The 22,396-nt window shown below is 46.3% G+C and overlaps 1 protein-coding gene across 3 annotated transcripts in view; it reads right to left on the bottom strand.

Moving 5' to 3' along the window:
* Positions 1-16,547: 16,547 nt before the first annotated feature.
* Positions 16,548-22,396, bottom strand: part of CRACDL (CRACD like) — a 43,927-nt gene continuing 38,078 nt past the window's right edge. Inside the window, exons 9-11 of one of the 3 annotated variants that reach the window (XM_009943880.2) lie at positions 19,746-19,945; positions 17,877-18,012; positions 16,548-17,058 (exon numbers count right to left, since the gene is read on the bottom strand). In XM_009943880.2, the coding sequence (XP_009942182.2) occupies positions 16,913-17,058; positions 17,877-18,012; positions 19,746-19,945 (482 nt within the window). In that variant the 3' untranslated portion in view covers positions 16,548-16,912. The remainder of the gene's footprint in view (positions 17,059-17,876; positions 18,013-19,745; positions 19,946-22,396) is intronic. The other 2 variants (XM_075426942.1, XM_075426950.1) reach the window with 2 other exon arrangements.

Below are 22,396 nucleotides of genomic sequence, written 5' to 3'. Positions count from 1 at the left end.
GCCCGCCTCCCACCCTCCCCTCCTCAGTGACGCAACCAGCTCGCGCAACCGCCCCCCACCCCCAGCGCTATGGAACCGCACGGAGCTTCGCCCCGCCCAGCGGCGCGGAACCCCACCCACCGGCCAGCCGCTCTTTTCACCAGCAGCCAATGGGCGCCGAGCAGGAGAGCGCCGCTCATTGGTCGGGCGGCCTGTCGCTCTTTCGGCTGCAGCTATAAATGCCGCAGTCTCGCGATGTCTTCCTCAGTCCCTGCGGCGGGCTGTTTGGGAGCGGTGGTGTTTTGGGAGCTCGTCCCATGTTAGGCTCTGCTTTCTGGGGTTTAGTGTTCTGGAAGAGTTCCAAGAAGGGCGTGGCTGCCCTGGCGCTTGGTTACTCGTTGCCCCGTGGTCAGTTGCTAGAAGTCTTTCCTGAGCTTGGCTTTCTCTGGCTCACTTCAGGCTTGAGGCCCTGACCTGCAGTGTGAAGGTGCATCTGTACTCCTGAAAGGAAGTTTTGCTCAGCAGAACGTTTCTCGCCTGTCAGTGCCAAGCAAACCACATGTATTGGTGCCCTGTGTGATGCGCTTGTTCGCCAGTGGCAAGAAGTCAGTCATGAATTTTACCACTGAGCTCATACTGTGCTAGTCATCTCTTGGAGCTCGTGTCAGAGCAGTTTGAGTTAGAGCGGCTTGTTGCTTCACACCAGTTAAATGAACCCTCTGTCCTTTGTGCTATTCACAAGCGTGGCTCTGAGGAGGGCGTTCACGTTGCAATGGCCCGTGTGTTGCTCAGCAGGCTGTTAAACAGGTACAGCTTTGGAGGTGTGAAAATGAACTCACTTTCCTCTGGAGGGTCGTTACTGCTGTGCTGTGCAACCAGTGGAAGAAAGCCAGTGGCAACTCTGCTCTGTGGGTTCGTTGTTTAGGGTTGTGATATTTCTGTTCTGTAAGTGATCCCCTGTCTTCGGTGGCTCATTTCATGTGTTCCAGGAATTTTGTGAATGTTTTTGGGTCTGAAAGCTCCTGTTAAATAGCACCCTCAACTTAGGGTAGGGTCCTATCTACCTCGCAAGAGCCATTCTCTTACTGTGTAGTGCTAGCAGTGGTCAATCCTTTTGATCGACTAGATCGCTTCCCCTTTTTTTCTCGTCTTCCACCTAATTTAGACAAAAGTCTAGTTCACATTTTTACTGTCAGTTAAGGCTCTTAAGCTAGATATAGTGGGATAGTTCCCCACTAGAAATTTATAAAATCTTACTAGTTATTCTGTCTGAAGAGTGACATTTGACAAGCCTCCATAGATTTTTTTTTTTTTTAACTAATGTTTAAACATGTTGCAGTATTTTGACACGTTTGGGCACCTGCACAGTAGCCCTCAGTGATTTTGCTGGCTTTCTCAAAGCTTGCAAAGAAGGGCTGGTGGCAACTTGAGCAGAGCACAAAAAAGAAGCTCAGGAGAAGTTTGCAAGGTCTTGACACCCCGGCTGTTCTGTGATTTTATTCGTTGAGTGGTAAGAATTTATTATGTAAATGTGTGCTTCAAGCCTCCCTTTTGTGAAGAAGTGGAATAAAGTGGATTTTTTATTGAAAAACAAATTCAGTACAATAACTTTCAAACAAAAATTAGTGCATGCACATCCTCACACATGTACACGTCTACAGCAGAATTTTCTGTAGAGATCCCAACAAGCTAAGAACATTAGAGCCACCATTGTTTGCCTCTAATAGAATAGTGTTGCTTAGGGATATGAATTTTTGCATTTCTGTGCCGGAAAAAAAACCTGGTGGAGACAGTTTCACATAAAAGTCCTTTTGTCAGGAGAGCTTAGTCTGCTGAAGAAAAGACTCTGTTACAAGATGAGTTTAATGACAGTTATTTCACAAGGACTGTCTGCGCCTTCATACGTTTTGTTCCTTCACTGATTGAATGTTTGCATTAGGAAGGTTTACCGACTGGACCTTGACAGTATCCAATTAACTATTAACCTCCCCAAACAATAGAGTAAGTGTAATGTGATTGTTTCTCAGTTCCTCTGACATCTTCCCTTGAAGTTCGTTTTCTGAGAAGGCAGACAAAGTTCGAGATGGGGAAAAAAAAATTCAACATTGCCCTCATCTGACCTACTACAGCAATAATCAAATGCCTCTTGGCATATTCCACTGCTCAATGCATGCAAAAAGTGCACGCTGAAGGAAAATGCTGCAGCTGCCAAAGAAAAGGAGTTTGGGCTATATGGCTGACACGCTAAAATGTCCCTTACTTTTGGTGAGGGGGGCAGCTCCCTTTTAGGCCTGAACAATATTTAATGCTGGCAAATTTCCAGATTCATTCTTCCTGCCGAGTTATTCTTTCATGCTGCAGCCACTGCTGTTTAACTGGAGTATCGGTTTGAAATTGGAGAAGATTAAGCACTTCCAAACACTTTGTGTTTAAATGTGAGTGTTAAGGTGCAAATGCTATAACAACCATAATGGGGGGGGGCGGGCCTTGATGGGAGGAATTGTTTTAAAAGTATGGGAAGTTTAAGTCCTTAGTGTTCCAGCTTTGGTTGCTGAAAAAAAAAAAAGACCAAGGAGCTTGCTATTCTGTGCTAGCAGGGAAAAAAAACACGAGAGAGAAATGCATAATTGTATTTCGACAAAGGGAAGATTTCATGCTGGGAAATCTTTGCTAAGGTATTACCTAAATGTCAGAGTAAAGACACAATGGCAAAAGACGCTCCTGGCCGGCCATAATTTCATGTGTGCTGCAGTGGCTGTTTCTGGCACACCTGAGCTGCCAGCTTCCACAGTGCTGAGCGGTTGTTGTCATTCCTCAGATTCAGAGCTCGTTTTATCCAGGCACTTTTCCCAACTCATTCAGAAGCATGACAGCAGTGTTGTCCTTTTGTTTCACCGTGCTTGTGTTCTGGCTTTCCCAGGCACTAGGAAAGATGCCAAAAAAGGTAGAGGTTCTTGGCAGCGGCAGCAGAAGTCTTAACGGTTACTTCCGTGAAAGATGGCAGTCTGAAAATCGTCTGTGTCTCCTGACTGACAATTGAGTCCTCTCTCAGAGACAGGATTTATTCCCAGCCTGCCATTAACTTTGTTTTTTAACAGAGCAAGCACCTTGGGACTGTCAGTGCCTCTACCTCCGTTTCACCCCAGTTTTGCTTCTTTCAACCATAAGCCTTTCATGACTGAATCATGTTTGCTATACGCTAGCTGAGCGCCTCGCTCAGTGAAGATGTGTTCCTGCTGGGCCTTTGCTGCACTCCGGTGTCAACATTACACATACAGAGGGACACAACTACACCCAGTGTGTATCGGGGAAGGACTGGCATTGGTTGCCTGCTGCCCCTGCAGCTGGCCTGTGCCCCAGGCTGTCTGCTATGTGAGCTCAGAAGCTGTCCCCACAGCATGCGGCCGGTGAAAGGAAAAGCAAATTCCCCTTCAACCACATTCTCTCACCTGGTGCGCTGAGGAGCCAGGCTCCAAGTCACGGCGCAGCACCAGGAAGACTTGAGGCCCTCATCTGGCACCATGGCACGGCAGTAGAAGACGAGGCTAGCGGCAAAGCAAAGGGGAGCTTTCCCATCCCCTCCTTCTGACTATTTAAAATGGTGCGTGCGTAACAATACAGAAGGTTTTCCCATTTCACAGACAGGTTTGATGCTCGTACAAATTCAGATCTCATTAAGGTTTTATAGACGCAAACCGAAACAAATGAATGCTTCAGTGGCTGAGCTAGTTTGCAAAATGTAGTTTTTCATTCATGGTATTGTAAGCTTGTTTTAGATGTGAAGCTGCTAGATGTACAGTTCAGGTATTAATGTGCGGCTTGTGTAGCACCAATTGTAGTGCTAATACTCAACACAAAAAGGAATGTAGAAAATTGCATTAAAAATATGGTTGCAGGTAAAAATGCTTAGTAACCAAAAAATGCCACATTTAGGTAATGTTTATTCTGCCTTTTCTGTGACTACATTATTAAATAATCAGCTGTTATATGTTATGATGCTGCTTCTCTGCACAGAGCTGTGTCTCACTCAAAAGTCAGGTGTGATGGTGTCATCCTTTCCAGTAGGTAAATTTTTGGTCCACTTTAACAAGAGCAAAACTGAGGGGTGAGAGAGCAAATAATCTGTCCGAGAAGTCTTTCGGACAGGCAGGCACAGAGCTCAATCTCCAAACTCAGGTTTCTCTACCCTCACCCCCACATTGCTGTCAATTCGCTCACTGTGGAGGTTCTATGTGAGCTGCAAATGCCTCTGCCATATGCTCAGAGGTGACGAGCATTTACATTTATTCATCTTCTGAAGGCAGAAGCTTTTAAATGCATTCCTACAATTGCATAAACATAAACCTGGAAACCGTGAAGTTGATGTTATGCCGATATTGCTGACGGTAGCTGAGGTCCAATGCCCGGGTAAAGAACAGTCAGATACAGTTACTATTGAAGAGATAGTCCAAGTGAAAGGAAATCATGTTAAGAATTCCGGATTTTGATTGCCAGCTCATCCTCCACATGCCTGCTTCATGGTACTCTCTCCCCTAATTTTAAAAGACAGAAATTTTTTCAGGGAAATTTTGAGAACTAGCCTTTGTGCGTTGGACATCATCATAAGCAAAACACACTGAGAAGATGTCTCCTTTCACTTACCTTTGAGTAACCTGGTGGTTGGTCCACTGACAGTGTGACAGCTGCAGCTAAAGGGAAGTCTGAATCAGGCCCGCAGCAAGTGTGGGTTTCTCAAGCTGCTCTTCTAAAGATCTGCTTCACTCCTTCCTAGCAAAACTGAATATAGGTCCAGACAGCACAGGGAAAGAATCCAAGTCAACTTGCATAGGCAAAAATAAGGTATTTTAGAAACAGCTGTCAAAATCTAGCACATTGTCTTATTGGTAGATGAAGCTTTGAGAGAGACTGCGAGTCCTGTATTAACTATTTTGTGCGTAATTCTTACAAACTATAAAGATTTTCTAGCTCCACCCACTGCAAATGCCCAAATACCTACTTGAGCAATGCACAGTTAAGGCTTTAGTGTACTTTCCAAAGACGTGAAAATTTGTAAAACCTGAGCTAAAATCTGCAAAAACAATGCAAACCTAAACTTCTGGCTGCCAAGAAAGACAGACTAAAACTTTATACTCCAGACTTCGGCACAGGCTCCCCTGCCAGAGAGTGGGCTGGCCACGCGTTAGTTTGGGGTCATTTTCTTTGTCTCACCTCTCTTCTTGTCTAACCCTGGCTGGCCCTTCGTCACCAGTCCTCCTTCCCACAGGAAGACAGGGTTGTGCAGGACATGGTTCAGTCCACTTTGTTAGGACCAGGCGTTAAAGAGTCAAAACCAGGCACCAAAGAGTTGGCTAAAACCCAGCTCTGGGGCAAGCGACTCCCACCTACTCTTGCCCCGTCACCCAGGAGATGTCTGGTCAGTGGGTGTCGAAGGGCAGATCTGGTCATCTCTTGCAGACCAAACTGGAATAAAGCGGTGGCTGCCGCATCCCTTCGCTTTATGCTTGGTTTCTGATGGGGTCAACAGCCCGCCCAGAGCCATGCTATGACAAGAGCTGTGCAGTTGGAGGAGCAGGGGAAGATTCCTGGACTTCCCCGCGCTGACCTGACCTCTTTCTTTGGCGGGGGGGAGCACTAAGGGAAGGATGGACTTGGTGCACGTTTTCTGTCCCTGCAGACAGCATGGGGCGGGGGATGAAAATTCCTTTTCCCAGCAAAAGGTGAATGGGGGGGTTGGTAGCAAGAAGTTAATAGATGGGGTTGCTTACAAGGATAGAGCAAGCGTCTGAGGAATCATGATGCCTCTCCCTGAATTACAGTAGCTGTATGACCCTTTGCATTCATTCTTGGCAACCTAATTCCCAGCCAAAACTGCATATGTGGAACCTGATGCTGGAGACGACGGTTGGGTGAGAACTTGCACTAACTGCAGTCATCGTCTGTGGCCTACCAGCGCTCACGTCAGCATTGCCTCCACACGCAAAGAGGCATAGTCCTCGCTCTTGTACCTTCCCTACCCCAACACCTCCTGCTCTGATTGTGCCACTCTCCCTACCTTCATAATCCTGTACTAAAATTGTGAAGAACAACCAGAATTTATTAAACCAACTCACACTGGGGTGAAGAAAAGAAGAGACGGATTCATGCCTTGACAAATCATGACCTTGCAACTTGTGTCCTTCTCATCATGTCCAGCCCCGTCATGTCAGATAAGGGCAAAAAGTTCAAATCCTAGGTGCATCCCTAATCATTGGTGATGGCTTTTGGTCTCCCCATCAACCTGCCCTTTCTAAACTTCACCCTGAACAGCGTATTCACTGTGCATGTCATCCCACACCACAGCAGGGCCACGGACGAGCAGGCACAAATCCAGCCCAGGGAGGATGAGTGCTGTCATTAGAATCTAAGCTATGTGCTAAAGTGGTTCTGTCAGCAGCTGACTTGGGGAAGGAGGAGAGAGAGAAGGAATAAGAGAATGATATATTTAGACCCCCCCTTGCTCAAATTACCCATAGCATGTATCATTAACCTTAACTTGTATCCCTCCGAGATACAGCAAGTGTCAAGACAATCCCTGTGAACGTGTGAACTCTGCAGCACTGAAAATAATTATCAAAGCCGCTCTCCGTTTAAACTAGCAGAGCTGTTGCTCTGCTGTAATGAAAAGATCTCATGCTTTGCCCTATCGCAGCAGGGATCCAGGCTGTATTAAGTCATTCTGACCAGCCTTAAAGGCTTTAGTGATGTTTCTTTCATTGGAGCGTTATCTCTCTGCCAATTTAGAATCCCATCTCCTCCCCACAAAGCAAACCTATAGTTATCCAAGCAGCAGTGGGAGGATGGTAGATAGCAAGGAAAACATAGATAGGACAGGAGCATTCTTCATGGCATTTAGAAGTAATAAGTGCAATTTCCCACGTCTTAGGACTTTTTAGACAAAGGTTTTAGGAAAAAGATAAAAGAACCTCAGTCAGATGGGAGCCCTACCTGTATATCTGGACTAACGTGTAAGTAGCAATAAGCTAGGCACTGCTGCAACTCCCACAGGCAACAAAAATGACAGTAATAACAGAAGAGCTTTGGGACTGTCAGAGCTCCATCCCCCCAGAAGGACACCGAGGACATACATTTTTGAATGAAGCAGTGTATGCCTTTCTTCACAGATTCAAAAGAAGCTTTAGATTCCCATCTCCACATGCAAACTAGGTGTTCAGCCTCCTCTCAGTTGCATGCAGATTACGCTCCTGGCACACAAAGGGAAACCAGCAGTTTAAAAGCAATATGTTGATACCGTATTTTATTCCCAGAAAGTACTGTTCAGAATGACAGCTCCTAGTGTGATCCCACGCGCTGTGCAACTGCGTGGGCAAATGCTAATTCCGCCCACCAAACGCGCAGGTAATGAAAGTGAATGGGACAGGGGTCGGGAGCAGACACCAGTCAAAGCCACTAAGTACTGCTGGCAGCCGGAGCACACTGAGCAATTAATAAACTCTTTCTGAAGTTTGCAACATGTCCATGATGATGAGTTTGATAACTGCAGTAGCTACATCACTAGCATATTGCATGTCATGCATACTGTTACTGTTATTCCTATCCTGAGAGAGACAGAACAAATTACAAGGCTGACACATGCAGAGTCCTTTGTTTTTTAAGGTGATTACGCCTTATCCCTAGGTTACAGAGTTACGGCACATGCATACTGACGTGTTCAAAGTCAGGCCTCAGGATGACTCATCTCAAGGCAAGCGTGTTTATGGATAATTAAACCATAAAGCCATCAAGGGCCGGGTTTTGTCCCTGATCACTGGAGAGGAAAACTCAAGGACAAGGTGGAGAGCAACACGTTGGGTGGAGAGGGTCATGTTGGGCACAGGTGAAGTGGGCTTGCGTGGAAAGCAGTGGCTTTCCTCCCCATCTCTCCCATGCAGCAGTCCACAGCCCTGCCTCTTCCCTCTGCGTTGAGGTGAGGTTGCCAGCAGTGAGAGGGGGAGCCCCGGGCTGGCCGTGCCCCCCAGGGAGCACAACTGGGATGGTGAGCGGTCCGTTGGGTGAAAAGTCCCACCTTCTCCTCGCAGAGCGTGGCTGCAGCCTGGCCCTCAGCCTTGCCCTTGTACTCGTCCTGTTTCATCGGAACCTGTTTGTAGTTTTAAATCACAGTAATACCATATCTGCTGCTAATTACAGCCCAACAATACTAACTCAGTGTGCAAACAAGGCCATCATCCAAGTATTGTTTTGCATAACCAGAATGCTGGGGTTGTGAATATTTGCATAATGTTTAATTATTTAGTCAGAACATAAAATTGGTCTGCCTCTCAAAAACATTTTTATGAAATGTCTCAATAATTAAACACCACTATGTTTATTAACAGCAGGGAAGATTCATAAAATGTGTTAGTCAGAAACAAGCAAGTAACCACATCTCGCTACAGTAATCAAAACACACCATGCCAAACTAGGTCCCCAAGCATGGCAAACACCAGCGTAAACTCCTACGTGCAACCGAGCAGAATGTGATTAAAAGCGTAACAGTCCAGTGGCTGTACCTTGGAGGGGTCAGGGAGCCAGAATTCGATAGCTTAATTCACTCATTAATCAATACATATAATTTTGAGGAGACCGGTTCAATTATATGAAGTCAGCTGAAGTGAGCCCTGTGTCTACGAAAGGTGAAATCTGGGGTCAGCTGGAGGCCCGTGTGCGGTGCCGCAGCCTGGGAAAGCGCCTGCAGGCTCCTGCTCCGGCACGCTGCCCGTTGGAAGGCGGCGGGACCCCTATGCCGGCTGGCTGGCCCATGTGTGCACTCCTTCCTTCTGTGGGACCTGGGAGCAGGGGCGTTCTTCGTGGGGTTCCTGTAAGCAAGTCCTAAAAAGGCTGAAAAAAAAAGTAAAAAAAGATTTAGAAAAGTAGCCAGAGGCACATAATAAAAACATTTGCCTTGACAGTGTAGGAAAGGGGTTCCTCCTGCGGCATTTCTGCACCGGCTCTTGCTGATACGGAAGAGGGGCCAGCTCTGACCTCAGTTATCCTGGTGTGTAAAGAGAAAATATCACCTAAAATGAATGGTTGGAGTCTGGGCTGAAGTTGCTGAATGTGTTGGGGATGTCCCTAGCACCAGGCAAGACACAGAGGTTCTTTTAAGCAAGTAAAGCTGACAGGCTACAGAGGAAGAGACGGACACTGGCTGTCACACTCCAGACTCCAGTTTGATCAGAACAGTTTCTGTGCCCGAGTGTAAAAGCTCCAAATAAGTTGCTTGAAGGGAAGGCAAAATCCAGGACCAGAAATTGGAGTAATCACCCACTAAATTAGGAGGAAGAATGTCTTCTGACCTGGGAACAAGCAGTCACCACTAAAATCAAATATTTTAATAATTTGAACTTATTCGCTTACCTATAAGAGAATCATAAAATTAAAAGGTTATTTTAATTAGGCAAGAGGGAGATTTTAATTCTCTCTTTTAAATTTGACTTTATACTTCTGTTGTATTTCAAAAATATTATTCAAGAAATTAAGCTTGTGTCCGTCGTCCTTCTGCCCTCTCCAAAACTACTCTGTAACTTCCTAACAAGGATTCTGAATTACTGGAGCCATTTTCTGAGACAGGCAGATAGCTAAGAGGCTCCCTTTTTGTCCATCAGTTACATAAAAGCAGCCAAGGAAACCACCTCTTCTCCTCCCGTGTCCTTGGCGTCACTTCCGAGACCACTCCGAGCATCACCGTGTTGCAGCACTGCGCCAGGGGTTGTGTCAAACAGGAGCTGGTGGGGGTATGGCTTACTGCAGCGGGGAGATTTGCAGCCCTGTTTGTGCCACGGGGTAGAACGAAAAGGGAAACCAGCAGAAGCCTACCTGTTCTAATGACCACGCTCTGCTTTGCCTGCGTGAAACGTGAGCCCGCATAAACGGGCTCCGACAGGGAATGCCACTGCTTTCCTAAACCAAAGCAAAACCCTCCTTGCTGTCCTGCTTTAGGGAAGTAGGTCACAGCGAAATCTGCCTCCCCCGATCTCCTGTCCGTGATCGCAAGGCAAGATAAAGTATATCCTCACATTAAGGGGGGAAAATTTGGCGTGAAAAGGCAAATCAGAAGCTCACTGTCTCTCTGGAGGGCAGCTGACAGCGTGATCCTCCACCAGAAGTGCCTTGCGACCACGGAGCTCAGGACCTGCGTCGGGTGTCGAAGGAACGCAGCCACCCTTCGGCTGCTTGAGCGCTCCAGGAAAGTGAACAGAAAATCAGAGGGGAGGAGGAAGCAGCGAAGAAACAGGGCGCTAGGAATTCCCTGCTGTGATCTCTAGCTCCAACTCCTTTTCTTTGCATTGCTTCTCCTCCTTCCGAGACTGTAACGCTGCAGTGCGCAGAGCGTGCCCACCAAATTGCCGTGCCGCACAAAAGCACGTGCAGCACATTGGGTCCCTGGTGAACGCACACTTGCACGCACGTTGCACGCCCGTTAGTAAACGTGAATTAATGCTCGCCCTGTACTTCTATGCCGGCTTGATGCTGAGGTCCGACAACGCGTGGTCTGGCGCGACGCCTGCCAGCCGGGCTTCATGCAGTGCCGTGCGGTGCACGGCTTGCAGCGTGCCGGCAGGGCCGTGCCTCGGTTGGCCCTCGTGTTTCCCAGCCAGTCCTGTGAGCGCTGGGGATGATTTACTGCGCCGCCGAGCCACCACATAGCCCAGGGGTTCGAAAGAGCGTACGGGCGAGCTTTGCAATGCCACGAGGCTGGGGTGCGGGGAGCGACTTGTGCCATGGCTCCTCTTCCTTGGAAGTCTTTTTTTGTTGTTCAGAGTAAAGGCACGAACCAAACAAAAGGCTTCATTAGGCAAAAAGCAATCCCTTTTGCATACTCGAGGTGAGTGCTGCAGGGAGAGGCAAGGGAGTTAAATGGAGTCAGCCCGTGTTTTAAAGGAGTGGCCAGATGGGGAAGATGGTGTCTGTTTTGCCTGGACAGGCTCAGGGCCTTATCCTTCTGCCTTGTCTGCCGGCAGCCTGCCCATCAAAATTATCTCTGGTGCTGAGTGCAGAGAGGACGAGCCAACGGCTTATTAAGGAGTCTCTGTTCTTTCTGCTGAGAAAGGTGGCTCTTACTTTCCTGAAGGGTTATTATCTGAATTCTCCTCTTGTCACAACTCTGTTTTCCTCTGCTCTTTGGTTCTCCTTGTGTCTTCGATGTAGGCAATGTTTTGGGGGGGTTACTGATAGTCTTGTTAAATTCGAGGCAGGAGGAATAAAAATAATGTGGGAATAGGATTTCCTTGGGAGACACAATCACCAGAACATGACTTTGGGATAAACTTGACTCTGCAGTTCAGCGGCTCCCAGTTTCTGGTGTGGTGTTGAAATCTTTACAGCACCCCAGGCTGTCACTCGCACACACAGTCCCGTGGCTGGAGTTGGACCCTGGAGCCATGTAAATACCATTGCTTCACCTCAGCGCAGTCTGATACCAACTGCTGGCTGGGGAGGGCAGCACCGGTGGTGGCTGGCAAGAGGGGGGTCTTGCCCGATTCCTCTGCCTCCTCGCCGTCTCTGATGGGGCCATGCTTTTCCGCGGTCTGGCCCAAGAGCAGCGCGGGCAGCCCGGTTACCTTGTCCTAGAGCTGCTGGCAAGGGTGACGAGTGCTGGCATGGAAGCCGTGTGCTGGTAATCATCACGGGACCCATTGGTGCAAAGTGCCATTTTCCAGTAAACAGCAGAGATTTCTTCTTCCTTTTTTTATTAAAATGTTTCTCAGGCAGATTTGACTTTCAAAGGCAGGGTAATAAATTACATGTCAGTTCTAAACTTGAGAAATCAAACCATATGTGGGAAAAAATGACAGGGAGTTAAGAGGCCCTCAGATACCACGGTACCTGGCTCAGCATTCTTGAATAGCCTTCAGTGGAACTGTGAACCTGCAACATACACCGTTTCATATGCAAATAAGTAAACAAACAAAGCAGAAAGAATTCAACAGTGTACGTACTCGGTGTGAAGGTGTGTGAGATGGAAAGAAGGAAAATTGTCCCCCATCACTTTGCTTCTCTAAAATCTTACACACTCTTAGCTGCATTCCTAACAGTCCTTAAGAGAGCGATTTGGGATCCCGGAGAGGGAGATAGTTCAACATTTTCCTAAATGACCTCCATTTAAGCTGCCTTAGGTGAGCGAGAGAGGTTTTCTTCTGGGAATGCAGCCAGCGTACACAGAGAATGAGAATCTGCAGCAACGGTGCTGCAAGACGCGGCAACGGGAGAGGATCTGAATGGGCTGTGATATGTGTCCCATCAGTCTCCTGCTTCAAAGTGTAACAAGATGCAGAGAACCATCTGGGAGTAATAATCCATTAAAATCTTCGCACGGTGTCTATTTTGTGAGGTCAGACAATAACAGATCCCATGCTATAAAAACTCAGCAGTTCCTATTGCTTGCTGAGCGGCTTGGTGAACGCCAGGAGTGTGTGAGCCTGAGTCCTGTGCCCACTTGGAACCGAAATGCCTTCTCCTGCAAGTTAATCCCACGCAGCCACTCTGTGCTGGATCACACAGGGTTACACTTACTCCCCTCCCCGGGGTTTTATGAGACATGCGGCGCTGCCCAGTGTTCACAAATGGCCTTTTTTTCTTTTTTTTTTGGACTCTATAACAGTACAAAAGTTATCTTCTAACCACAAACACAAAGTCCTGTAATTAAACCTTTGTCACCCACAGCAGAGCGCTCACCATGTATACAAAGCAAACATTTTGGCAAGTTTATTAAGCTCCTCGAGACTAGGAGGGAATGAATGGCATTGCAAAATTACAGCAAGCTGCTTGCTATGCTGCTGCTGGATATTTTCACTGGCAACAAGATTTTATACTCCTCTCCATCTTGAAAAAAAATGCAAGAGATTTAGTAAACGTTTTTACTGTCAAAAGCAACACAGTGCAAAACACCGTATCAAAGTAAAGGCCAGAGGGATATTTTGGCCTTAAAAATTTATGGCACTTCGTTGTACATTAAAATAATTTAGCTGTAATATTTTGCTTAAAATTACTAAACATTAGGAGGTAGCTAATTAGGATAATCCAACTACTAAATTGCGTAAGTCACCAAATCTAGAGATTTTGCGCTGAAAGACACCCGGTACGCGATTTCGTTTTCATTGTGCGCGGTCCTGCACCGCTGGGAAGGACAACTGCTGGCAGATTGTCCCCGTCTTCGTTAAGCAGAAAGCCAAAGACGTACCATGCAGCGCTTCCGGGAGGAGAAACTCCTCCATTTTTCAAGTCCTTCTGTTGTTGTTCTTTGACTGTAGTCCAAACTACGTTAGTTTATGTGCGTGAGCCATGAACAAAGGGTGAATTTTCACATTTTATTTCCCTGTGAGATGTTATAGATCAACAATATATATTGAAGCTGCCTGAGCAAAATGGATTAGCCTGAGTCAGTTGTACTGCTTCTCAGCTGGAAAAGTGCAGTGACGTTCTTAGGAAAGCTGATCAGATCTGAAAGGCTTTTCTGGTGGTATTGAGTGGGAAACATAAATCACTGTTCATACAGAGAAGAAGAATATATTTGTATTTGCATCTTTCCATTGCCACAAATGAACCATTCGGTCAAAGAAGAATACATGGGCTCTAAAACTATTTTCTGCCTACCTGTTGACAAGACCGCTATAGCAAGACCTACTTGCGTGACACTTTGACTTAGAATGAAGAAATCTGAGTACAAACTGACGTCGTGAGAAAATAATTAAAATTCCCCTAGTCGGTTAGATCAGAGTTCCAGGTCGCCTAGTGCCTTCTCTTGCAGCAAAGCCAGGGCCACTGGCAGTGGTAGGAGAATACGAAGAAGACAAGTCCACCAGTCACACCGCTCCCCAAAGCCTTTGGCAATCTTCCAGGTCAAGGCCCTGGCTTTCATGTTGAGTGGCGCTTGATGGATTTTGTCTTCCATGGATTTGTCTAGCTGATTTTTGAAGTCAGCTACACCTTTGGTGTCTACAACAGCCTATGGCAACCAGTTCCAGTGTAATTACGTATTGTGTGAAAAGAAGCCCGTCATGTTAGTGCTTCTCTGAAGCGTATTTTGAGATACTTGAACTCCTCCATAATTAGGGCAGAATTGGTCAAGAACCTGAGTTTATTTCAGGCAGGCCTGAGCAGCCTGCGTGGCTGCAGTCCCATCCCATTGGAGGTCAGGTGAAGGTTGCTTATGGGCTCGTAGGGTTTCACCAAGCTTGCTGTCACCGCTCATGGCAGTCATTCGTACCCGCTCAGTGCTACAAACTGCAAGTGAGTTGAGCCAGTGGAAACCGTAAGGCAGCAATTCCTGGACACGTCGCAGTCAACGGCAAAATGCAGGCGGGTGTCCACCCCACGCTTCCCATCTCAGCACACTCCCAAATTCAGATCCCAAATGCCACACGTGGAGCAGGGCTGCGCTCCGTGAAGAGCTCGTTGCCCCTCACCTCCTTTCCTCGGCACGCATCTAAGGAGAAGAACACAAGGCTTGTTTTCTTTGAGATTGCACAGGTCTTGCCACGATGTCTCCACCTTTTATCTCCGTTACTCCGAGCTTCCGTCTATGGAGACAGGAGATACTCCAAGAGATTTGTACCCTTCCCCATACAGCTGCACAGGTCGTGGTCTGGGAATTCAGTCATGATTCAACACAGTTTTAATCATTTTAAACAGGGAGAGGATTGTAAGGAGACAGACCGTAGCTTTAACTACATTTCCTGAAAGCACTCTGCTCTTTGTATGGGGTGGCAATAATTAGAGAATATAAATTTGGCCCTTTTTTTAATATATTATATTCCTTTAATGCAGAAACTGTTTTTTAAAGATTGCTACAAAAGAGAATAGCATATCTTAAAATTACACTTTATTCTAATGAGGTATTTATTACAGAAAAAGTGTTTTGGAGAGGGAGAGGGAGTTCAGCTATTTTTTATTGTATCTGAAAAATGTGCCTATTTCTACTGTAGGCCCTAGAGTATGATTTGAATACAAAAAAAAAAAAAGATCACTTGAGATTAAGGAGTGTTCATGCTTGCCTCCGGGGCAGCAATGCGAAAGTGATTTGCATGACCAACCTTTGGGCAGCCGAGCCCAAGGTTGCATGTCCCGTAATGAAGTTACTGTTTGTGTTGTGGGTCTGTTTAGCAGAGAGCTCTCTTGCCGCTTCCCCTTTCAGCGGGGATGCCCACCCTGCCTACAGGAGCAAACCCTGGGCCGGCTGGCAGCAATGAGTTTGAGCCGGGCGTGCTGACAGCTCCTGCGACGGGCTGTAGCGCGGCCGTCCAGCGGCCGCATCGGGCCTTCAGCAGCTGTGCATCTGACTGGCTTTATCCAAAGGCTTTGACAAACTATGTAAAACTTGGTTTTCCTCATCCTATTTTTGACAAGGAAAGATGACCTGTCTGAAAACCATTATCAGTGTTTTGGAGATTCACATGTTCCGATGCCCCGTTTCCTTATCCGTTACAAAACGCAGCTGTCATTACCTCGGGAGTTTCCTCCCTACCTCCTTAGAGCTCTAAGACAAGATTTCGAAACTGCAAATGCAGGTGTTAGGAAATCCTAGGTTTCCGAAAGTCTCCCTGTGTTTTTGCAGAAAGACTGTTCATGTGACAAGAAAAAAAAATCACAAATATGTACATAAATAAAACTAGGGAGCACAGTGCCAAGGTAGTACTTCACACACATGTACGTACACAACGTGAAATGTTTGTCGTTGCAGTGGGGCATTTAGTTTCAAACAAATCCCCTAACAGGGTTTATTGTTTGCTTCTTTAACTCACGGGGAGGTCTTACAATATATTCAGCGTGATTTCAGTCAATCAGCAGCAATTATTTCTCTCGTCTATCTTGTTAGAAGGTGATGAGCCTGGGAGACTTCATGCGTGGGAGTCTCAAACTGCTGGGGGAGACTCAGGCCGATGAGCATGAGAATTTTATGTAAAGGTAGGAAAGTACAGAGATGCTATATGTTACTGTTTTTTAATGAGAATAATTAAGATTATGTAGGGGCTGATACGTGAAGCTGACACTGCAATGAAGTTCACAGCTTTTCCCAGTATTTCAGTTTGGACTCTAGCTGAAAGCTTTTCAGTCCTTATGTTTTAACTAAATTCACATTGTCCATTGCTGCTCATACCATCCTCCTAACTGAGAATGGTAATTTCACATAAAGGAAAACCAGTTGCAACCAGATAAATTCAGGCAGGAAAGCAACTGTGAAGGCACTGATGAGCTTCCGACTGCAGTTCAGTTTCCTTACTGCTCACCTGCTTGCAAACATTGTGCAACCAAGGTGGCACACAGGCGGAGCCGAGGAATTTTTATTCATGGTCATGCATAAATGTGCGTGTTTGTGCCTCATGAAATGTAACCTAAGCCCAGAAACTGGCCCACTTGGCTCAGCCAGGCAAACGCGCGGCTCAAGCCACACATTTTAAAGGAGTACTCGCTAGGAGCTACTCCTGAACACCTCCATGGTGCAAACAGCTTTGATAGAAAGAGTGTCAGGTGATTCCAGTGGGACACATCAACAAAACCAGGATGTTAGTGTACAATTTATAAATGTAAACAGAGAAAACCATAACAAATAGAAGTTTCCAGCAACAACAGAAGTTCAGCAAAGTTTAGCAAAGGTCCTATTTCAATGCAAACATCATTAAAAGCAGAAAACGCAGGAAATACATAAGGCAAAAAGTTTTATTTTCCAAAGTGTAAGTATGTCCTTAGCATAATTTAAGTAATCCATTGCCATTGCAATCCTGATTGCTACAAAGTTGAAGGTAAACTTTTTGACTGCACCTATTGCACTCTTTCTCCACAGCTGTATAATAAAACCCTTCTCCTGCATCAAGAGATTCTTCACTGTGATTAGCTGGTCTGTAGAAGTTCAGTTAAATACTTGACTTAATTATGAAAGATGTTATTTCTCAGCATCATTCTATTTTATAATCTGTGGCATATCACTCCAGGCTTGCGATTTCTTTTTGGCCAGTTCCATCCACGATGGCTGATCCGGAGCAGTATTACTGACTTTCTTCAAGTGGCTCATTGCCTCTTTATCCACCAGTGCTGGTGATGGAGCTGCTGTGAATAAAACACATGGACATTTTACGTTCACTTCCTGTGCAGCTACACACCCTAGCCTTTTCCTTAAAAACTTCCCATCCTTTGCCCCACAGCAGAAAATCTTTACATTTCACATGGAAGCTTCTTCTGCACAATGTTATTGAGGCAATAGCCATTCCGTCCTCAAAAGAATGCAGTGTTTTTCTCATGAAGAATATCTTTTGGTCCCTAAACTTACCAAAACCAACATGATGACCTGGATTCCTTGTCATGCCCTGTGTTTCACACCCAAGCCAAACAAGATGAAGTCCCTTCATTAACATTCATGTGTGAATTTCTCCTTTACCCAGCCTCCAGCTCACAGGAATTTTATTACCTTCCAAACTTCTGTCCTTCTTTCAAATTCAAATTCACCCAATAGATTTGAAGTTATTGTGGGAGGACTGATGGGCAGACAGTTTGAGATTCCATCATTCCAGCTTGCTGAGGAAACCACATTAAAATTGAACCCTATTGAAAATGATTTTGCGTGCATTTTATGTTTTGCACTGCGATAGTGCATTTGGGACCCTGTCCTGTGAAATGGCCAAGCACTCTTGATTCACATTTCTTTCAACACGAGTTTTGGCTACTCTGTAGTCAAAGCGGTCAAAAGAATCCGCCACCACATAAACCCCCAGACGTGCATGCTGAGAAAACAGTTTGCCCTTGCTGATGTGGGGCTGGGGAAGAAATTACGATCTATCCCCTACTCCCTTTTCCAGCACAGTGAAGCAGGATTTCTTTGGACAAGGTTGTGAGATAACAGGCTTTATTTTAAGCATTTTATTTCCTACCAGGGAAATAATGTGACAGTGAACTCAGTCTCAGCAGCGGCTCCCTCACTTCAGACTTCGTCTCTTTCCTCTGTTCTTCAGAAGTGGTTTTAGGTGCCAAGTGTGAAGGTTTGCTCCATTGCTGCTTCACCAACTCCTAGGCATAGAGAGGGATAAAATCCAAGTAATGCAGAGAGAATGAGACCAGTTTGGAAGAACAGGAGCAAAGGGGGTGGATGTGGTGCCTGTCACGGTCCAAAGACCACGCACGCTCATCACACATTGGTCACATTCCTCCCACTTGAGCTGATACCTGTTCAGAAAGCTCCAGTGGTTTCATGTTAGCGTCCATGATACTCAGCTTTACAAATTAAAACTATCCCTCTGTATCCCTTATTCATAATGGTATCTATGAGGAGGTCATTAGAGTCTTCAACACAAAATGTATTTCAAGCCCTTTGCACACCTCTACTAACATGTATAGGATTTGGAAACAACCTTGCTCTCTCGTGTTTCCCTTCCACCTCCCAAATTTTGTGGGTTAGGGCACTGTATTTCTGGAGGGTTGATGGTGAATGGATTTTCCATAAAAAAGAAATTGAACACATTCTCCCATGGATTTTCTTGCCAATATCAAAAACCACCCTGACGTGATAGCGTCTGGTGCCATGTGGGAGAAAGTGGGAGAAGTACAGTGGCACCAAGCCTCACACGCTGCAGTCAGGAGCTTCTTGGCATGTTTCTCTGTTAGCTGATACAGGGAAATAAAATGCAAGGCATGAATTTTAGGGAACATTGCCAGCTGAAATCTAGAGTTTCCTATTCTGACACAGAAACCGTATTTTGGGATCATTTCAACCCCTGGTGTTTTAAGTGCTATGACAATGTTGAGCATTATTGCAGTTCATAATCTTGCCTAGGCAATTTATTAGGTATTACTTCTTGTTAATCTAACCGCTGCTATTTTTCATCATCTAGAGATCTTCTCTTATTCCAGGATATAATACAGCTATCTGGGTTTCTAACAGTACCATCTGAAGCAAGAAAGTAGGCCATTTGCACTGGGAATGCTACACTGGTATAGGCCACACACACTCCTGCATCAGTGCAGGGTTCTTGCTGCGCAGGAGGCGATAGAGGCAGCACTGGCACGCTGCTGCCTCCGTGAGCTAGCCCCGTCCCAGGGAAGCCTTCTTAGTATTCGGGATTAACGCCAAGCGCTTCTGCTGGCACAGCTTTGTCTTCTGGGAAGATCACTGGCTACAGGCATCACCCTCTTTCGCATGGGCTCTTTGAAGCGGCAGCGGCAGCCCGTATTCCATGGCACCACACGGGCGTCTGAGTTACCCATAGACAGAGAAGCAGAATTTATATCTTGGCACTGTCTGCCAGTGCAGAAGCTATTTCTATCCTATTTCACTTCTCAAGGCTCTAAAAATTGTTACCTAGGAGCTTCTGGGACTGAGCTGTTCATTCAGTATTAAATCAGTCAGGAGATATAGAAGGTTCAATGAAATGCTGTGCTTAGAAGGATAGTTAAAGAGAATGTGTTCCCTCTGTACTGAGAGAGATCTGAGACTGTCCAACTTAGCACCTCACTTGGGGTATTTTAGCATGCAACACACACAACAGATCTGGTAAGTATACATTGGGCACCCGAGAAATTTTACCCACCTTGCACAGTGCCAGGATTTCGTGGAGATGTAAAATTATATATCTGAACAATGAGAGAACTCTGAATCTGTAACACACTTCCAAGAGCAGTGTCTTTGTGACGTATGATTATACTCTTAAGTATCTGTAATCATTATGGCATGACTGGTAACATAGCAGTAGATCCAAAGAAGAGGAAGGTGATATGAAAGCATCACAAATTTGTACTGTAAGTACCTCTGTGCGTTCTTTCTGTTTACTCTGTTTCTCTGCCTCTGGCCTAACATCCAAAGCCACAGGTTTTTCTGTGTTGAGTTCCTGCTCCTGCTGCATGCCCCTCTGCTTTTGCCTCGCGATGGAAATCCAGGCTGGCTCTGCGGGAGTGTTGGGATCTCTTCCGGAGTCTCCAGCAGCCGCGGTGGAAGGCACGCTTCTCTCTGTTGACAGATTATTTACATACATGGTTATATGAAAGAGAGTTGTAATTAGCTTCAGCTCGCACTCGCTCGTACGCTGACTGGTCCCAGGACGTGTGACCAGCCTGGGTAAATAAGAATGCTGTTTGGTTTGGTCTCCAGAGAGCAATCTTCCTGTGCTCACTGTTTTAAGTTACTGTTCCACTGGTGAAAAACGCTTTGCGTCTTTGTTCGGCTCGAGTCGCAGTGTCACTGCCCTCACGTGAGGGAGATGCAGAAACTTGAATCAGGCTTCCCATCTAATTCGTGGCCTCTTAGCGACAAGCAGCAGCCAATTCAAAGCCGGACACGGCTGGGCCTTGGTGTGGCAAAGGCAACGCCCTGCCCACATCGGCTGCCCTCGGCTCCCGCTCTTCCCACGCCCACGCAGCGGCAGCCGATGCCTTGGTCTGGTTCCTGCCTTCCTCCCACCCCGTCAGGAGCAGCCTCCCTCGCGCAGCCCCTTGGCGCCCGAGCACGGCAGTCTGTGGCTTCAGAACACACAGGAATACTGCTGAAACCACAGGGTTAATCCACAGTCTTTTGATGTGAGGTTTACTTCAAGTTATCCCTGCTGATGCTGACCGTGCTCTTCGTTTGGGCCAGTTGCTCTCCTCATGCTCTACCGGAACTGAGATTTCAGTGAAACAAGAAAAAAAAAAAAGCACTTCCTAGCATTTAGGGTCAAAAGTGCTGCCCTGCTGTCCTCACAACTGCTACCCAGGGACGAGCAGTATCCAGAGATTTGGGGAAGTGAAACACCCTCTATTCAAATATTCTGTGAAGGGAAATCCTGTCTATATGGTGAGTAGAACTGGATCAAGAGAGGAGCCTCAGCTCCTCCATCGGCTCCAGCCCCCAGGTTCTCCACTTCTTCATTGGCTCACACTGCACCCAAAGTTTAGTTTTCCAACTAATGTGGAGCCTGTGCATCATTTAAAAGAGGAACAAGAGCAGTACTAACACTCTTAGCGCCATGCCAGAGCCATAAGGAAAGACGATTTAACCTTTCCCAGCTGTTTCTGGCCACTAATGTACCCAAATTTATGGGAGGCTGTTTCAGAGCAGAAATTGAGCTTCTCATCCTCAACTCACGCATGGTCCTGCCCCTACGAAGAGTCTGTCACCTAGTCATGATCCTGTTCAGGGACCCAGGAGGAGGCAGGCCCAGGCAGGAGGCATTACTGCCTGGAGGCCCTTGGGGCTCAGCTGCTGTGCTGGCCTAGAGCTGGACCACCCAGCCACAGGACCCCATGGAGCTGACAGATGAGTTTCTGGAGGGCCACAGTCTAATTTAGAGGAACGCAGCCCCCATCAGAAAAGCAGGCAAATGTCTCTGAAGGCCCGTTTGAGATGCCTCATAAAGGAGATGAAAGGGATGATGCTCTCCCAAGAGCTGGCGTCTGCAAACTCAGGCACATTATGAAAGCCCACAAACTTTCTTTGCTCAGGGATTTTCGCAGGTCTCTGTTGTACCTCAACAAAGACAGACTAGTTATTTAAGCAAGAAAATACTGTAAAGCCTATGTCAGCTAAAAATCACAAAAAGTGAAAGCACAAGTTTTGCTTTCAGGCCAAAGCAAGATGTTTTGCCAGCTGATGCCAGCATTTCCCTTCACATTCACCTCATGTGATCTTGCAGGGAAACCTCTGAAAGAAATAAGCCAGGAAGTCCAGCTGTGCAAATGCAGCACAGATAAAGCAGGGCCCCTGGACGCTGAGCGAGCTTCCCTCCCTCCCGCACGGCAAGCTGCTTCCATTCTCTGCATCCTACCTATGCCCCGTCTTTCCGTGCCAACAGCTGTTTCTCCCATAATCTTCCTCCCTTCTCTTCACTGGCCGCCCTCACTTCATTTTGTCTAATTTTACAGGATGATAGAGAGTAAGGCTGGAAGAGATCTCAGGATGCCATCTAGTCTATCCTTCAGCTGCAAGGCAAGATCAGTTATAAGATCAATTTCACATAAGCTGTTTCCTGACAAATATGTATCTAACCTGTTCTTAAAACCCTCCAAAGACAGAACAGATCTCAGAGTCTCCCTAGACAACCTATCTTGTGGCCTGGCTGTTCTTTTTCTACTCAATTTTTTCCCTATTGAATAAGCTAAATCTTCCTTGCTCTAATTTGAATCCGTAGCTTCTTCTATACGCTTATGGACATGAGCAGATTACTCACAGACTCCTTGTGGCAGCCTTTTATGAATTTGAAGACTTAGACTATGTTATCCCTATTTTTTAACTTTTCTGATTGGTCATATTCTCTAGATCACTCTTGCTTTTGTAGGAATTATCCTAATTTGGTCCAAATCTTCTTCAAAATACAGCGCTCAAAACTGGTACACAGCACTTGAGATGAAAGGGTGCTAGCATCAGGTGAAGCTGAAGGACTACCCCACTCACCTGAGATGCTCTCCTGTACACACCAGTCAGTAT

The sequence above is a fragment of the Opisthocomus hoazin genome, chromosome 1 (assembly GCF_030867145.1).
Source record: "Opisthocomus hoazin isolate bOpiHoa1 chromosome 1, bOpiHoa1.hap1, whole genome shotgun sequence".
Classification (NCBI taxonomy): domain Eukaryota; kingdom Metazoa; phylum Chordata; class Aves; order Opisthocomiformes; family Opisthocomidae; genus Opisthocomus; species Opisthocomus hoazin.
The sequence above is the reverse complement of the archived record's forward strand: the minus strand, read 5'-3'. Positions and strand labels throughout refer to the sequence as shown.